Raw genomic sequence first — 14454 nt, 5'->3', positions numbered from 1 at the left:
TCTCCCGCCGGCTCCGCCGGGCGCTGATTGGCTGCGCTGGTGGCGCAGGCTCCTCATTGGCCAGTGCGCAGTTTAATGGTATGGGCGCCGAATCGGCGGGAACCTGCGGGGTGTAGTGGGAGTGCAGCTGCCTGTGGAAGGGGTCTCCGAGCCGCCATGAGCTGTGTCAACCTACCCACCGTGCTGCCCGGCTCCCCCAGCAAGACCCGGGGGCAGATCCAGGTGCGGGGCCGGGGGATGCGGGGGTCGGGGCGGTGGTGCCCGCGTGAAGCGGGCCACAATGACTTCTCCTTACCTCCTAGGTGATTCTCGGGCCCATGTTCTCGGGAAAAAGGTAATAGTCCTTCGGGGTGGGCAGACCTTTTCCCTGGGACCCCCGCGACCCCGGCCGGCCGCCCCTCTCGAAGGTCCGCTCCAGAGCAGCTTGCACCACCTGGCCTGCACCTTCCCGCCCGCTTTCCTGTCCTCCCTGGAATCCGGTCCCAGAGGAAGCCTGTGCCCGCCCGCCAGGTCAAGCCTTCCTGCAGCCGGCCACAGCTGGCCACAGCTTAGCACCTACCCCTCTATGTCCTCACAAGAGCGTCCAGTTGTGGCCAGGCAATGAGTGTCTGGACGCCCCCACTCTATAGCTGTTTCCTTATGTGGCCAAAGAAACTTCCTGCTCCGCGTGATCGGAAGCCTAGGAGCCTTGCTCCCCCAGGCAAGGGACCATTCCCAAGCTTTTGCTAGAGGGTGGAGCCCGGGGTCGGAATTCTTTCCCAGAAGCAAGAGCTGTTGCACAAAACGTCTTTGCAAAGTTAACTCAGAAAAGCCCTGTGTTCACTCTGAATAGCTCTGGGGTAAGATGACCCTGGAATGCAGCCAGCCTCTGCCCACAGTCTCCACAGTATCCCTAAGAACCTTGCACCTCCAGTCCTTCCTGGGACCATTTGGCTGGGCACCGTTCCTGGCCACCCCACCCACGGAGCACTCTGGCCTCCAGCCCCCTGCGGGTGTTACTGATAGCCGGGCTCCAAAGTGAAGCCCAGCACCCCCTGTGGGCTGGTCTCGGTGTCTCCGTGGACTCCCTGCCCTTTCTTCCCACGCTCTGCTCTTGGACAGTGGTGGGATTCAGGCTGTGCACCACAAGAGGGCGATGGGGAGCTGCCTTGCAGGCTGGCCTTTCCTGACCTTCTGCTCTTGCAGCACGGAGCTGATGAGGCGAGTCCGACGCTTCCAGATCGCCCAGTACAAGTGCCTTGTCATCAAATATGCCAAAGACACCCGCTACAGCAACAGCTTCTCCACTCATGACCGGTCAGTCACTGCTCCCTCTGATCCTGTCCTGGAAAATCCCAAGGCGCAGAACACACTGCAGCTTTGTTTAGCAGGGATTGTTAGTAACTCTGATTCTTGGCTTTCAAATTGGCATGCCCTCCAGGGTGCCTGGCAAGGTGGCCTAGGCCTGGGGCCAGTAGTTCTCAGCAGTGGTGAAGAGATTCCTGCCCCACCCCCAGACCGTTTGTCAAAATCTAGAGACATCCTTAGTTGTCACCGCTGAAGAGGGATAGGATGCTTCTAGCCTGTGATGGGCAGAGGTCAAGAATGCTGCCAAACATCCTGTGTTGTCCAGGACAGCCCCTGCCACCCAGAAAAACCAGGCCCCCAAATGACCATTGTGCCCAACATTGGGAAACCCTGCTCTAGAGCTTGCACCTGTGCAGAGGCTGAACACCTTGTTTGGCCTGTGCATTGATTCTTGTTTCGTGTTTTGGTCATCTGTCCTTCGCTGGCTCCCTATCATCTTGTGGCCTTGACACTTCCGGGTGTTATGTTTATCTGCCTAAATCCTGTGAACATTTCCGCCTGCAACCTCAGGGCCGAGGTTAAATTTAGTTCCTTGGTGTAGAGCAGGGCTGGTACTGTGAGCCAGAGGCTCCCTTTCCCCAGTCCTCTGGAACTGACCCAGTGACAGCTGAGCCACATGTGCGTCCCGGGCCTACATCCCCAGGTTGCTCTTGGCTGTCTGAAGAACAGAGCTGCCCAGGGCACAGCCTGGGGTGGGAGGTGGCGTGGAGGGAGCGGTGGCCCAGCCTAGAGCCAGTGCCAGGGTTCAAGCAACCCTTCTGGCCAGGCCAGGCTAGCTGATGTGGTCGCGTACTCCTCCATGTTTGTTTCCTGGTGGTTCGTAACCATGGTGTCCACTGCCAGGATGGGGTGAGCATCCAGAAGGACAGTGAAAGCACTTGTGACCCCTGCCAGGGGTCACAAGTCACTCTCACAGGAGAGAATCCACCCTGGTCGAAGCCATAGCTGGCTTGCTCCTGTCCTCCCTCTGGTCTTGTGTGCTTGGAGAGGGAAGAGGGGATTTATTTATTTTCACTTTTTTTCCATATTCATGTGTGGTGCTGAGAATTGAACCCAGTGCCTCACACATGCTAGGCAAGTGCTCTACCACTGAACCCTAACCCCAGCCCAGGAAGAGGGAATTTGAAATGCACAAAATGTTGTTTCATGTTCTTCCCAGATCTTGACTGTTATTATTGAAAGATAATAACTAAGTAGTAGTCATGAAGTGCTTTATTTTTTACAAATACAGCTACAAACTGCTGAGCCTTCAGGAAACTACCCTCTCTGAAGTCTAGTTCAGAAGATTAGGCAGAAATGGGAACAGAAGAAAACAACATTGTAGAAAAACATAGAAACTATTTGGAAAGGCAGAGGACAGGGCCCCACTTTCCATTCCTGAAATGGCCTGCTAGGGGGATGGGAGGTGCACAGTGCCTGATGGCACTGGAACATTCCCACACATGCCTCTCATAGCACGGCTGGGTGGGATCCTCCCCGCCGGATGACAGCAGGTCCACGCTCCAGGCCTGGGATCAGCCTGGCTCTGCCAGCGAGGAGCCATGTGATCCTGGAGGGCTCCTTAGTTTTCTGGAGGTGCCAGAGGGAGGGAACTGTGGGTCACTGCCCTACTGCTTACCTCTTAGCCTGAGTTGGTGCTTATGGGCTGCCCAGGGCCACATGGCATTTGTAGGCCCTTTCCTCCAAAAGAAAATACTTTTTTTTTTTTTTGGGGGGGGGGTGCTGTGGATTGAGGTCTTGCATATGCTGGACATGTGCTCTGCCACTGAACTACACCCCTAGCTCCTATGTGAAAATCTGAATTGTATTTTCTTTTTTATTTTCTTTTTTTTGGGGGGGGAGGGCAGTACAAGGGAGTGAAGTTCAGGGACACTCAACCACTGAGCCACTTCCCCAGCCCTTTTTTGTATTTTATTAGAGACAGGGTCTCACTGAGTTGCTTAGCACCTCGCTATTGCTGAGGCTGGCTTTGAACTCAGATCCTCCTGTCTCAGCCTCCCAAGTGGCTGGGATCATAGGCCCGCGACACCACACCCGACTCTTCTGAATTTTAAAAGAAATGAAAACATCTTGTTGGCCCCAAAGCTATTGTGGGTGTTATCCCTGATGGAGAAGTCTCCCCTGGGCTGGCTCAGTGGTAGAGTGCTTGCCTAGCATGCATGAGGCCCTGGATTCCATCCCGGTACTGCAAAAAGACAAAAACCAAAGTTGGCCTTGTCTGCCCCCCACCCCAGGGCACTGGGGAGAAGAGCTTTGCAGGCTCATCTTGGACCTTGAGATGACTTGTGTAAACAGATGCTCTTCTGAACAGGGTCCTGTATTCTCCCAGAGCTGTTCCCCTCATCACTGGCTTTCTAGAGCTCTGCCAGGCGGCAGGGCTGCTCTGCAGGCGGGGGTGCCAGACGAGGGCCACACACACACACATCTGGTCCCAGGCCCCTCCCTGGCCTGGCTCACCCTGGCTTCCCCTTGCCAGGCACACCATGGATGCTCTGCCGGCCTGCCTGCTGCGGGACACGGCCCAGGAGGCCCTGGGTGCGGCTGTCATCGGCATCGACGAGGGGCAGTTCGTAAGTGTCCTGTCCTGGCCCCCCCTCCCCGCGCTGGCTTGGAGGTTCTCTGCAGTCAGGAGGCCAACGTGCCTCGACTCGTGTCAGAATACCTTGGATTCCCTCACTGGCTTCCACGTCACGGTCATATCGGTTTTTTTTAACCCTTAAAAATAGTTTAGTGAACAAAACAGATTAGGTTTCTAACACTGTGTGGGGAGTGTTGTTTGGCTCCTTGTCTCTTCTGCTTGTTCCTGGGGGTTGATCTTTCTCCTCGCTGAACGGACGCTGAAGCGTGTCGGTTCGCAGTTCTTGCAGCCAGGATGTGTGGGTGTGAAGGTGAAAATGTGCCTGCCTCCTGGTTTGGGCTGGGTGGCCAGCGCCTGGCCGGTCAGCCTTGCTGCTTTGCAAGGCGTGGCACCGCCGTGTTCCGCGGGAAGGCTGCTGGCATCTGGCTGGTCTTGGAGAACAGGGTGTCCAGGGGAAGCTTAACAATCTACTCTTTTGGTTTTGCCTTGAATCCCTTGTTCTTCTATAGTCTGTCTGAAAAGTCTTGGGTTAGTCTCTCCGGCTGACTGCGTTTCTGTTGCTTCAGAAGCATGTTCCCTGGTGGAGTTTGCAGGCTGTCCTGGGTCTCGGTTCCTGACCTGTGCTTTGGGGTTTTGTTGTTGCAGGTTTATCTTGGATGAATGAAGCTGAAGCCCGCTCTCAATGGAGCTTAGTTAACTATTTATTTCTATAGGTGCTGAGGAATTGAACCCAGGGCCTCGTGTGTTCTAGGCAAGTGCTCTACCACTGAGCCCCAGCCCCAGCCCACACATTTCTTTTGTAATCGCCCAGTAAAGATGGAATATATTTAAGGTATGCCACATGGTGATCGATAAAAGCGTGACACACAATCGGAACTTATTTCTCACGTGGTCCTACGTGACTCCAACTCGATTGATGGAGAACCTGCCCGTGGGGCTGGCCACTGTCACAGGGGGGTCCCATTCAGAATGGAAAGGAAAATCCAGAACACACTTTGGGTGTGGGTTTTCATGGGTCAGTCTAGAAGTCACTTATGTCACCTCTGCTGACCTACAGCTTGAGCAGGGCCCGTCAACCAGGCAGAGCCTGCTCTGTCCCCTGGAGGGAGAAGCTGGGCTGGTTGGTAAGTCACAGGCTCCCTACCCACACATGTGGGGCCTCTCAGAGCTGCTGGTGCCCACTCTGGGTTCCTGACCTCTGGGAGCTGGCATCTGCCCACCCGCCTTGGGCATGCCAGGCACATTTCAGATCCTCGATGTGCTTTTGAGCACAGTGATTCCCGGCAAGAAGGTGAGCTGGGTTTGGACAGAGGGTGGACGTTCCCTGTCCCCTCCAGCCATGTTCTCAGAATGGAGCTGAGGACCGGGAGTCAGCTCTGGGAAGCTCTCCTGGGGTTCCAGAGCCTGGATTCCAGCTCTTGAGGAATTATTACACCCAGTGTAAAACCATCACCAGGGCCAGAGACTAGCTCCGCTCAGTGCTCCTCTAGCATGCACAGGGCCACAGAAATAAACAAACAAAAGAAAAACATGTCCAGACTGCCCAGCGCTGGGCCCTTGTTCTCCACAGAAGTCCAGGGGCTTCCTGTGGTGAAGCAGAACCAAAAGGGCCCTCCCCCCGCCCGCGACCTTCCCGTGGTTGTGGAGGGCAGTGAGTCTGCTGAAGCCCCAGCCAGGGTGCTGCGCTCACAGGGCCAGGGTGCTGCGCTCACAGGGCCCGTGGCTCCGCGTGGCAATATGGAGACCGTTTCTGTCTGTTTCTCATCGCTGTGTGTTTTATTTCTATTTGCCACACACACAACAGGCTTAATCTAGGAAAAGTGAAGCACATACATGGGAGTCCGTCGTTTGCTGTGTGGGTGTCTTCCAGCCGGAGACCACCAGGAACAGCGCTCGGGCTGACAGCCTGGCTCTCCTGCCTGCTGTGGTGGGGACCTGGGGTCCCGCGGGGTCCCTCTGGAGCAGGTGCCCTCGGGAAGCTGAGGTGAGGGTGTGTGGAAGGAGGCCACCACTGTGTGGCTAGGTTGGCCCCAGTCCCCTTCTGATCTTTGTGGGTTCATGTTTTTACAGAGCGGTTCCTATCCCAAGCTGTGGTGTGTGGTGAGTTGCTGGGCGTCCACTGCTTTCTGGCTTAGATAGTGTTTTGTCTGCTCAGACAGGGCTGGGGCGGGGTCTTGTCTGTCTCTTTCATCCTGGGCAGAGTGGCCTTGCCTAATTTTGGCTCCTAATATCAACTGTTTAGCTAGGTGGGCGGTCACACCTGTGATGCCAGCAGCTTGGAAAGCTGAGTCAGGAGGATCACAAATTCCAGGTCAGGCTGGGCAATTTAGCTAGATCCTGTCTCAAAATAAAAAGGGTTGAAGTGTGGCGCAGCAGTGGAGTGCCCCTGGGTTCGATCCCCAGTCCCCAAAAAAACAACTGATTGTGGCCACCACCAGGGTCCTCTAAGTGCCAGGCCAGTTTCTGGCTGCTGAGGGCTCTTTCTCTCACCGCCCAGAAAAGAAGAAAACATGTTGCCCTAGATCCTTCTGATCTTTAGGGCACGGGTTTCTACAGAGTGGGTTCCTATCACAAGCTGTGACCCGTTGTGTGTGTCGCTGGGCCAAGACGCCAGTGTCACTCGGTTCCTAAGCTTGTCCTGTGGGCAGCAGCACTGGGTGCTGAGGACACAAGCCGCAGCCCCTGCCTGAGCTTACACTCGTCAGACGGTGACCGCGGTGAGGAAGCAAGGGGACAGGGCCTTCAGGGCATGGAGAGTTAAGGCAGGACATGCCCTCTGGGGATGGCCAGAGAGGGCCTAAGGAGCCCGGGCGCCCAGCCCTGGGGAAGGCCCAGCCTGGGGCTGTCTGGGGAGCGAGGTGTGACTAGAGCCATCAGGGTGGAGCTGCAGCTTAGGTGGCTGCAGGCCAGCTGCTGGCCAAGGCCTGGACCTTAAACCTGGAAAGAATCAAGAGTTGGAGGGTGGCCTGGAGAGCAGAGGACAGGCGGACCTGCCGGGCCTCTGGGTGTGTGCGCAGGCCCCCGGCGGTGCTTCCCAGTGCTGACGGCCAGCGTGGCTGGCACTTCCCGGGCTTCTTGGTCATTTGTATTTATTTCTCTCGGGAGGTGCCTTTTTAGGTCCCCCCATTTCGCTTTCCTATTGGTAGTGGTGGTGGAGGTGCAGCAGCTGGCTGGTTCCTGACCACCGTGAGTCTCTCCTGTTCACCTGCCTGGTTTTTGTCTCTGGCGTTTCATTTAGTCTTGTGCCATTTGGGGACTTTTGGTTTTTTCTCTTTGTCATGTCCTCCACTGCTATCCTTTGTGGCCCTTGCCCTGAGCCTTGGGTGCCAGTGCCCTTCTGTGCCAGTGCCCTTCTGTGAGCACCCAACTCTTGGCAGGTGTGGAAGAATATGAAAACCCACCTCCAGACTCTTAATCCCTCCCCCATCAAGATTCTCAGAAATGGTGGGCTGAGCTGGGTGGGATCCATCCGCCTGTGATCCCAGGGACTCAGGAGGCTGAGGCAGGAGGATCCCAAGTTTGAGGCCAGCCTCAACAACTTAGTGAGGCCCCTAGGCAATTTAGTGAGGTCCTGTCTCAAAATAAAAAATTATAAAAGGGCAGGGGATGTGACTCAGTGGTTAAGCCCTTCTGGGCTCAGGACCGAATTATCAAAAATAAGGAAGGGCTGGCTGGCTGCAGGTTCCCCAGAGATGCAGAAACTGAACCCAGGGGGCAGGCTTGTCCCTGGCGGGCTCCTTGCTGCCCGACTGGCTCATCCCTTGAAGGTCCGCGGTAAGCATGGCCTGCACTCCTGGAGCCCCTCCGGATCAAACAGCGCAGTAGCTTGATTCTCTGGTGGTTCTGGAGGCCAGGAGTCCAAGAGCAAGGTGTTGGCAGGGCTGGGTCCTTCTGAGGGCCATGAGGGAAGGACATGTGGAGGTGCCCCTTCCAGGTGCAGCAGTCCAGGGCCAGGTACTGGTACCCGGCTGCTGCTTTGCTGCGGAGGGGGCTGGGCAGTGGGTGGGCATGCCCGTCACCCCCAGCTGGGAGGGCGTGTGGGTGACCTGGTCCCTGCCCTGGGGACCCTGGAGAGAGTGCTGGCTGAGGCGGCCCTGCTGGCCCGAGCTCACTCTCCGTGTCCCCCCAGTTCCCTGACATCGTGGAGTTCTGTGAGACCATGGCCAACGCCGGCAAGACGGTGATCGTGGCCGCGCTGGACGGGACTTTCCAGAGGAAGGTGCGGCCCGGCCCGGGTCTCGGGTGGGACGAGTGGGGAGAGGGCCTCGGCGGGCACAGGGCACAGAGCCGGTCTGCCCAGCCGTGGTGCTTCTGCTGCCGCAGGTGCCCTGCGTGGGCAGAGGGTCCGCGGGGTGTGGCACTTGGGGACAGAAAGGTCAGGGCGAGGTTCCTGGCCCCAGTGCTGCGGGTCAAAGGGTGGAGCCTCGACGCGCACCTGGCAGGTGGCTGAGCGCTTCCCGTCCGCGTGTCGCAGGCGTTTGGTGCCATCCTGAACCTGGTGCCCCTGGCCGAGAGCGTGGTGAAGCTGACCGCTGTGTGCATGGAGTGCTTCCGGGAAGCCGCCTACACCAAGAGGCTGGGCCTGGAGAAGGAGGTAGCCCCGCCCTCTGCTGCGGGGGGGGGGGCGTGGGACCGCCCCCTCCCTGTCCCAGCCCCTCCTCTCGCCCCCTTTCTGGTCCCTGCTGCCAGGTGGAGGTGATCGGAGGAGCAGACAAGTACCACTCCGTGTGTCGCCTCTGCTACTTCAAGAAGTCCTCGGTGCAGCCTGCAGGGCAGGACAACAAGGAGAACTGCCTGGCACTGGGGAGGGCAGGGGAGGCCGCCGCTGTCCGGAAGCTCTTTGCCCCGCAGCTGGTCCTGCAGAGTAGCCCCACCAACTGAGGCCCAGGACCTGCCCCCGGCCCTGCTGCTGCCCCTGCGCGTGGAGTGGCCTTCTGAGGAGCCTGGGGAGGGCAGGAGGGTCTGCCTGTGGGGCTGGCCATGCGACAGTCCTCGCTGGGTTTCCCTCCTTGGGCCCTTTCTCAGTTCTCCCAGCTGCTGGGAAGGCCTGCCCTGGGCTGGAGCCGGCGTGTCTGGTGGTTTGGGATCTGGCTGCTGCAGCTGGGGACAGAGTGGCATGCTGTTGTGACATGGGTGCTGCGGGCTGGCTTCCTCCTTGGTGCCGTCACCGCGGGTTTCTGTTCTCCTTGGGAAGTTTGCACCACACTTCAGCCCACCCCACAGAGCCCGGGCTGCTCCTGAGGATCACCTGCGCTGCTGACCACTGCGGCACTTTGGGCTGAAAGCCCTTCCGATGTTTTGCAGAATGACGGTGGCATGGGCCAGCTGGGGCTCAGACCCCAGGGGCTTGTTTCTTAGAGAGGGAGGGAGGGGGCCACGCATTTTTTCTCCAGAGTGTAAATAAATACCATGAAGACCCACCAGTTGGGGGCTGGGTGTGGCTCAGTGGTGGAGTGCCCAAGGCCCTGGTGCTTACCCAGCGCAGCCAAAGAAAGTCACCAGTGGCTGAAGTCATCTCTGCCTGGGCCCCAGGGTTGTGGAGAAGCTCTCACATGACAGGGAGGGGAGTCCCCCGCGGTCGGTCCTGCTTACCTCTGACCGCAGAGTGTGTCCTCGTGCTCTGCCTGCCTGCCTGGCTGGCTGGCTGGTTTCAGCACAGAAATGGGTGCAGGACCCTGGGTCCCAGGTTGGGAAAGCGTGATGTGCTGGGGCTGAGAGGCCAGGTTTCCTTTGTGAGGCAAGACACTTGCCGGTTCAGGAGCCAAGAAGGTGGCTCAGCTGCCTGGAGAGCAGGCTGTGGGTGGCTCCTTTGGAGGCCAGGGTCCACTGGAGCTGGAATGTTCTTACTAGGTCTGGGCCACACACCTCTACCCAAGTCCCCAGTGTCAGGGGACTTTGCTTTGCCCCACCCGTGAGGGTGCTCATGAGTACTTGTGGCTCAAACCCTGTTAGTGGGGCCCTGTCGGTTTGTGCTTGAGATTTTGAAACTCTCAGGGCCCATTTCTGACTTCTGTTAACAGCCCAAAAGGGGAAGCTAGGCATCGTGTGTCTCCTGCCAGAGACAGGCCTGCTCCCTCCCCAGGAGAGTCTGGAGGCTCGGCCCTCACCTGTGGGAAAGTGGAGGCCCTAGTCCATCACCCTTCTGGGGCAGCCCTCACCATGGATTAGGGGAGGAAAGGGGCAGCTCCCAGGTAACCCCCAGCACTGGCAAGGCAGTCCAGAAAAACCTGTCTTGTTTACAAGCTGAGCACAGGTGCTATTTTGGGTGCTGGGGAGGCAGTGTGTGGAGGGGGTGTGTCACTAGGCATGCAGGAGTCACTGCCAGGCCTCACTCAAAATGCCAGCCCAGGCCCCCAGGGCAGGTGCCACACTGGGATTCTCCCCCAGGCTGAGATCCAACCAAGGACAGTAGAAACTGAAAGAAAAACATTTATTCCATCTCCAATCCAGACTCAACCTCAGGGCAAGGGCATCTTCTCCCAAGGCTTTTTTAGTACATTCGAATATTGTGGGGTGCCCCTGCCCTCCCCCTACTCTTAAAACCAAAGTTGCAGGATATTTACATAAAGCTGGGTGTTATCAGGCAAAGTCCCTCCCTGCTGCCCCGGTAGGGCCAGCAGGAAGTGCTACCAGTCATGCCTGGGTGGCAGCAGCCCCACCCCACGGCTGTCAGGGAGGGAGCCAGCCCAGTGGTTGGCACAGTGGTGACCCTGAGGGTTCAGCAGTGAGCTTGGCCCAGCCTGAGGCCAGGCAAGGGACCAGAGTGGCAGACCTGAGTGAGGAGGCAGGGAGCCTGAGCCAGCACCAAACACAGACATAAGGACTCCCAACCCATCTTTGGCAGAAAACCCAAATCACTGGCTACTACAGCCCTAGGCTGGGCTGGGCTCCTTCAGGATGGGGGGATGCTGGGCCCTTATCAACAGGGCCCATCATCCACACCTTCCTGCTTCTGGCGACTCTAGCAGGGTTAGCAAGTCATTAAAAGCATTGAGGGCTGGGGTATAGCTCAGTGGTCGGGCACTTGCCTAGCAAGAGCAAGGCCCTGGGTTCAAGCCCCAGCATCGGCAAAAAAAAAAAAGCAATGAGAAAACATCTAACTAAAAACCCTGTCCTAAAAAATGCCCGTGGGGTGCGTGGCTGCAAAGCCCTTGGGCACAGGCACTTGGGTGTGCTCTGCCAGCACAGGCAGGCGTGGGAAGGCCCGGAGAGCGGCAGCAGGTGTGGGCCAGAGGAGGAACTGCAGCTCTAGGAGGCAGCCCGGAGGAAAAGTCCAGGGCAGGGGGAGGCCCCGGGCGCCCTCCCTGCGGCCACTCAGTACACGGCCGGCGGCTGGTAGCCTTCAGTGGTCTCCGCACTCTGAGTGAAGGGAGGCTGCTGGTAGTTATCCACTGATGCGCTGGGGTAGGAGGCGTAGGCCGTGTTGGGGTCTGGGGTGGGGTCCACATAGTTCTGGATGAAGGCGTCTACTCCGGCCTTGTAGCGCTGGTAGGCCAGGGAAGCCAGTGCGCCCTGCAGGGAGACCTGAGTTTTAGGCAGGACAGGGGGCCCTGATCCCCCTCAGTCTTCACTGAGGACCCAGACCCGCCCGCTGCCCAGCTACCTACCCAGGAGAAGATGGAGAAGAAGCTGAAGGCAATGGCTGCCCGAGCCGAGTCCGCCCCCACCAACACATCCGCCAGCTTGGTGGCTGCCCACTGGTTGGTCAGGAAGCAGAAACCAACAAACCACAGGAAGGTCCAGAGAGCTAGGGAGAGGACGGAGGGTGAGCTCCAGGGAGTGGCAGGGGCTTTCCAGGGAGCTGGGGAGGGGGAGGCCGAGGCAGGAATCTCCCCAAGCTTCAGGGCCTGTGAGCCAGGAGCTGGGGCAGGGCTAAGAGGACGAGGGCTGGTGCCTGAGTCCTGCCTTGTACCCATCACCCACAGGATTCAGCAGACAGTCTGGAAGCCTTCTGTGCAGGTCAAGGGTCACAGGACACAGGCAAAGCCTGCTTGCTGGGGGGGGGGGGGGTTAGGTGCCCTGAGCTACTCTTTCCCTCCCCAGTCTCTCTCTCTGGTGCTGGAGATTGAACCCTGGGGTGCTCTACCACTGAGCTGTCTCCAGTCCTTTTATTTTGAGATAAGATCTTGCTAAATTGAAGCTTATGGCCTCAAACTTGCCACCCTGCCTCATCCCCTAGTCGCTGGGATTCCAGGCAGATACCACTGTGCCCAGTTCTCCCAAGTCCCTTAATCCTAAAGCCCTAGGACCACGGCCTCTCCCTCCTACAGACGGATACCTGAGAAGAGCAGGTCGCCAATGACCAGGTACTTGCGGTCAGTGGCGTTGCTGATCTGGGGAAAATAGATGTCAACCACGAAGAAGAAGGCGGAGGCCAGGAAGGCCAGCACACCGACGGCACAGCCGTAGCGGCAGGCGTCCTCGTTGTGATTGAACACACAGTACAGCTGCGGGGACTCGGGGGTGTTGCTGTAGCCCTCGCCGAAGATGCAGGAGAACACGATCAAGGCGAAGACCTAGGGGAGAAAGAGGCCATCCGGTGGGTGGCCCCCAATGAGCCCCTCTGGGGGCACAGCCAGTGGGGACCCATTCTGAGACCCAGGCAGCGTGTGTGGACATAGGCCTCTCCCACTACAGCTGGCCCCTGAGGCTAGCACCCCCAGCCCTGCCCCAGGACTCCTGGACTGGGGAACACCCATGCCCAGCTGCCTGCCTACAGGGTCATCTCAAACAGTCGGAAATGAAGCTGAAGGGCAGTCCACCCACCCGGCTGTGAATGAGTCTTAAACAAAACTTCCACAGAGTCATAACCCCTCCCCTCATCATCTTGTACCCCCACTGGGCCAACTTGCCTGGGCTCCCAACCTCTGGAAAGCCACACCAGAGTGCCTGGGGGTCCCACCTCCCTAAGCCCCCCTCCAGCAGTAGCCCTGGCCCCTCTAACTCTTTCCTGGTCCAGACTTAACTCCCTAGTGGGCGGGCTTCTCCCTACAAGGACTTCCGGTCTTGGCCTTTCAGCATTCTGGTCCCTCCCCTCCCGGGGCCCTCTGGTCTCCCGCCCCAAAGTGTGCCTTGCCTGCACCAGGTGCTCCAGGTGGTCTGACCCACAGGCCTGTGCTCTGGAGAAATTGGGCAGCACGGGGAAGGACCAGCTGGATCTGCCAGAGGGACTCCAGTCCAGTGGGAATAGCCCCACATCACCCCATCTCCTTCTCAATCTTCAATGCCCCTGCCCATGCCCACCCCACCTCAGGACAATGTGGGTCAGTCAGTGGGCACCTGGCTCCCTGAGACCCCTATGGCCCAGCCCTGGCCTGCCCAGCCCTGCAGGTCCTCTCAGGGAGCTCTCAATAGGCGTCTGCGGCTAGAAGTCACAGCCCTATCCCAGCTGGAGATGGAGGCGGATCTCCGGGTGCTGGGAGCAGAGTGCCCACAGGCCTCCTGGCACTGCCATCCCGACCCGCAGAGCATCTGCTCCTTGGGCACTTCCCAGCGCAGCACCACTCAGACCTCACAGTCAGGCGGGGGCCTCCCACCTTCGGGTTCCATAGGCGAGGACCCCCTGCCGGGCCCACGGGGAGGGCGAACATTTGAGTCCCCGGGTCTTGGGGAGGGCAGCGGACTCGGGCCGGCTCCTGGGTGGGGAGGAAACTGTTTCCAGGCACCAGGCAGCCCCCTCCCTGCCCGCATGTGGCTCCAGAAAGTCCCCTCCCGTGAACTCCCAAGCTGGGAGTCGCGCGCGCGGCCACCTGTTCTGGAGCTGCCCCAAGACCCTCCCACTGCCAGCAGGGCGACAGGCCTGCTCCCCGCGGCGCCTCCCCGGCACCGCGCCGCGGCGACGGGGGCAGGGGTTGAGGGGACGACGGGCCCGGGACCCCAGGGGACGGCGGGCGGGAACCTGGAGGGCACGGCTGGCCCCTGGACGCCAGCCCCGTGCGCGCCGCAGGCCCGGGACGCCGGGCGCCGCCACCTGTCGCGCTCCCGGGCGGGGGTCGCGCGACGCCCGCCCGCTCCCGCTCACCATGCTCAGGGCGCGCGCCACCACCTGCGGCTGCGCCAGGAAGCGCGGTAGGTCGAAGGAGCCGCCCGCCTTGGCCGCGCCGTAGGCCCCGCTCTCCATGTCGCCGCCGCCGCCGCGCCGCGGAACGCCAGGAACCAGCCGGGCCCCGCCCCGCCCGGCCGAGGGGCGTGGCCGCGCCGCCGGGGACCGAGGACAAAGTGCCGCCCCGGCGAGCGGCGGCGGCAGGTGGCGGCGCGCTGGACGGCCGAGGAGTGCTGCGCGACCGTGCGTCCCCGGGGGTCGGAGGCGACGCAGTGCCGAGGAAGAGGGCCCGCCCCCGGCCTCCCGGGCCCTCCTCCAGGACGCCCGCCGGACGCCGCTGGCCCCGCCCAGCGCCCCCCCGCCCCCGCCGCCCCGGGCCCCGCCGCCGCGCGGGGACAGCGCGCGCCGTTGCTCGCGGGGCGGGCTCGGTGCCCAGCTGCGCGACCGAGAAAAAAAACAAAAAGCAGCCACAGCCCGGGACCCCTCC

General features: G+C 59.8%; 2 protein-coding genes across 3 annotated transcripts; one reads left to right on the top strand and one right to left on the bottom strand.

The window, feature by feature from the left end:
* On the top strand, positions 1 to 9334 carry Tk1 (thymidine kinase 1). Its single transcript, XM_026408426.2, has 7 exons — positions 1 to 222; positions 303 to 334; positions 1186 to 1296; positions 3824 to 3917; positions 8055 to 8144; positions 8400 to 8519; positions 8615 to 9334. Exons 1-7 carry the CDS (start codon positions 76 to 78, stop codon positions 8804 to 8806), a joined length of 786 nt encoding a protein of 261 aa, XP_026264211.2. The 5' UTR covers positions 1 to 75; the 3' UTR covers positions 8807 to 9334.
* Positions 9335 to 10338: 1004 nt separating this feature from the next.
* Positions 10339 to 14111, bottom strand: Syngr2 (synaptogyrin 2). Of its 2 annotated transcripts, XM_026408398.2 has the most exons (4): positions 13947 to 14104; positions 12204 to 12441; positions 11533 to 11672; positions 10339 to 11437 (listed from the first exon to the last, which is right to left on the bottom strand). In XM_026408398.2, the coding sequence occupies exons 1-4, from the start codon at positions 14043 to 14045 to the stop codon at positions 11240 to 11242; spliced, it is 675 nt and encodes a 224-aa protein (XP_026264183.2). In that variant the 5' UTR covers positions 14046 to 14104; the 3' UTR covers positions 10339 to 11239. The 2 variants fall into 2 exon arrangements, with proteins under 2 accessions (XP_026264183.2, XP_026264184.2); XM_026408399.2 differs by lacking the exon at positions 11533 to 11672 and having other exon boundaries at positions 13947 to 14111.
* Between the last annotated feature and the right edge of the window lie 343 nt (positions 14112 to 14454).

This window comes from Urocitellus parryii, chromosome 7, assembly GCF_045843805.1.
Source record: "Urocitellus parryii isolate mUroPar1 chromosome 7, mUroPar1.hap1, whole genome shotgun sequence".
In the NCBI taxonomy this organism is placed as follows: Eukaryota; Metazoa; Chordata; class Mammalia; order Rodentia; family Sciuridae; genus Urocitellus; species Urocitellus parryii.
Note: the sequence above shows the minus strand (reverse complement) of the source record. Positions and strands in the feature narration are given on the sequence as shown.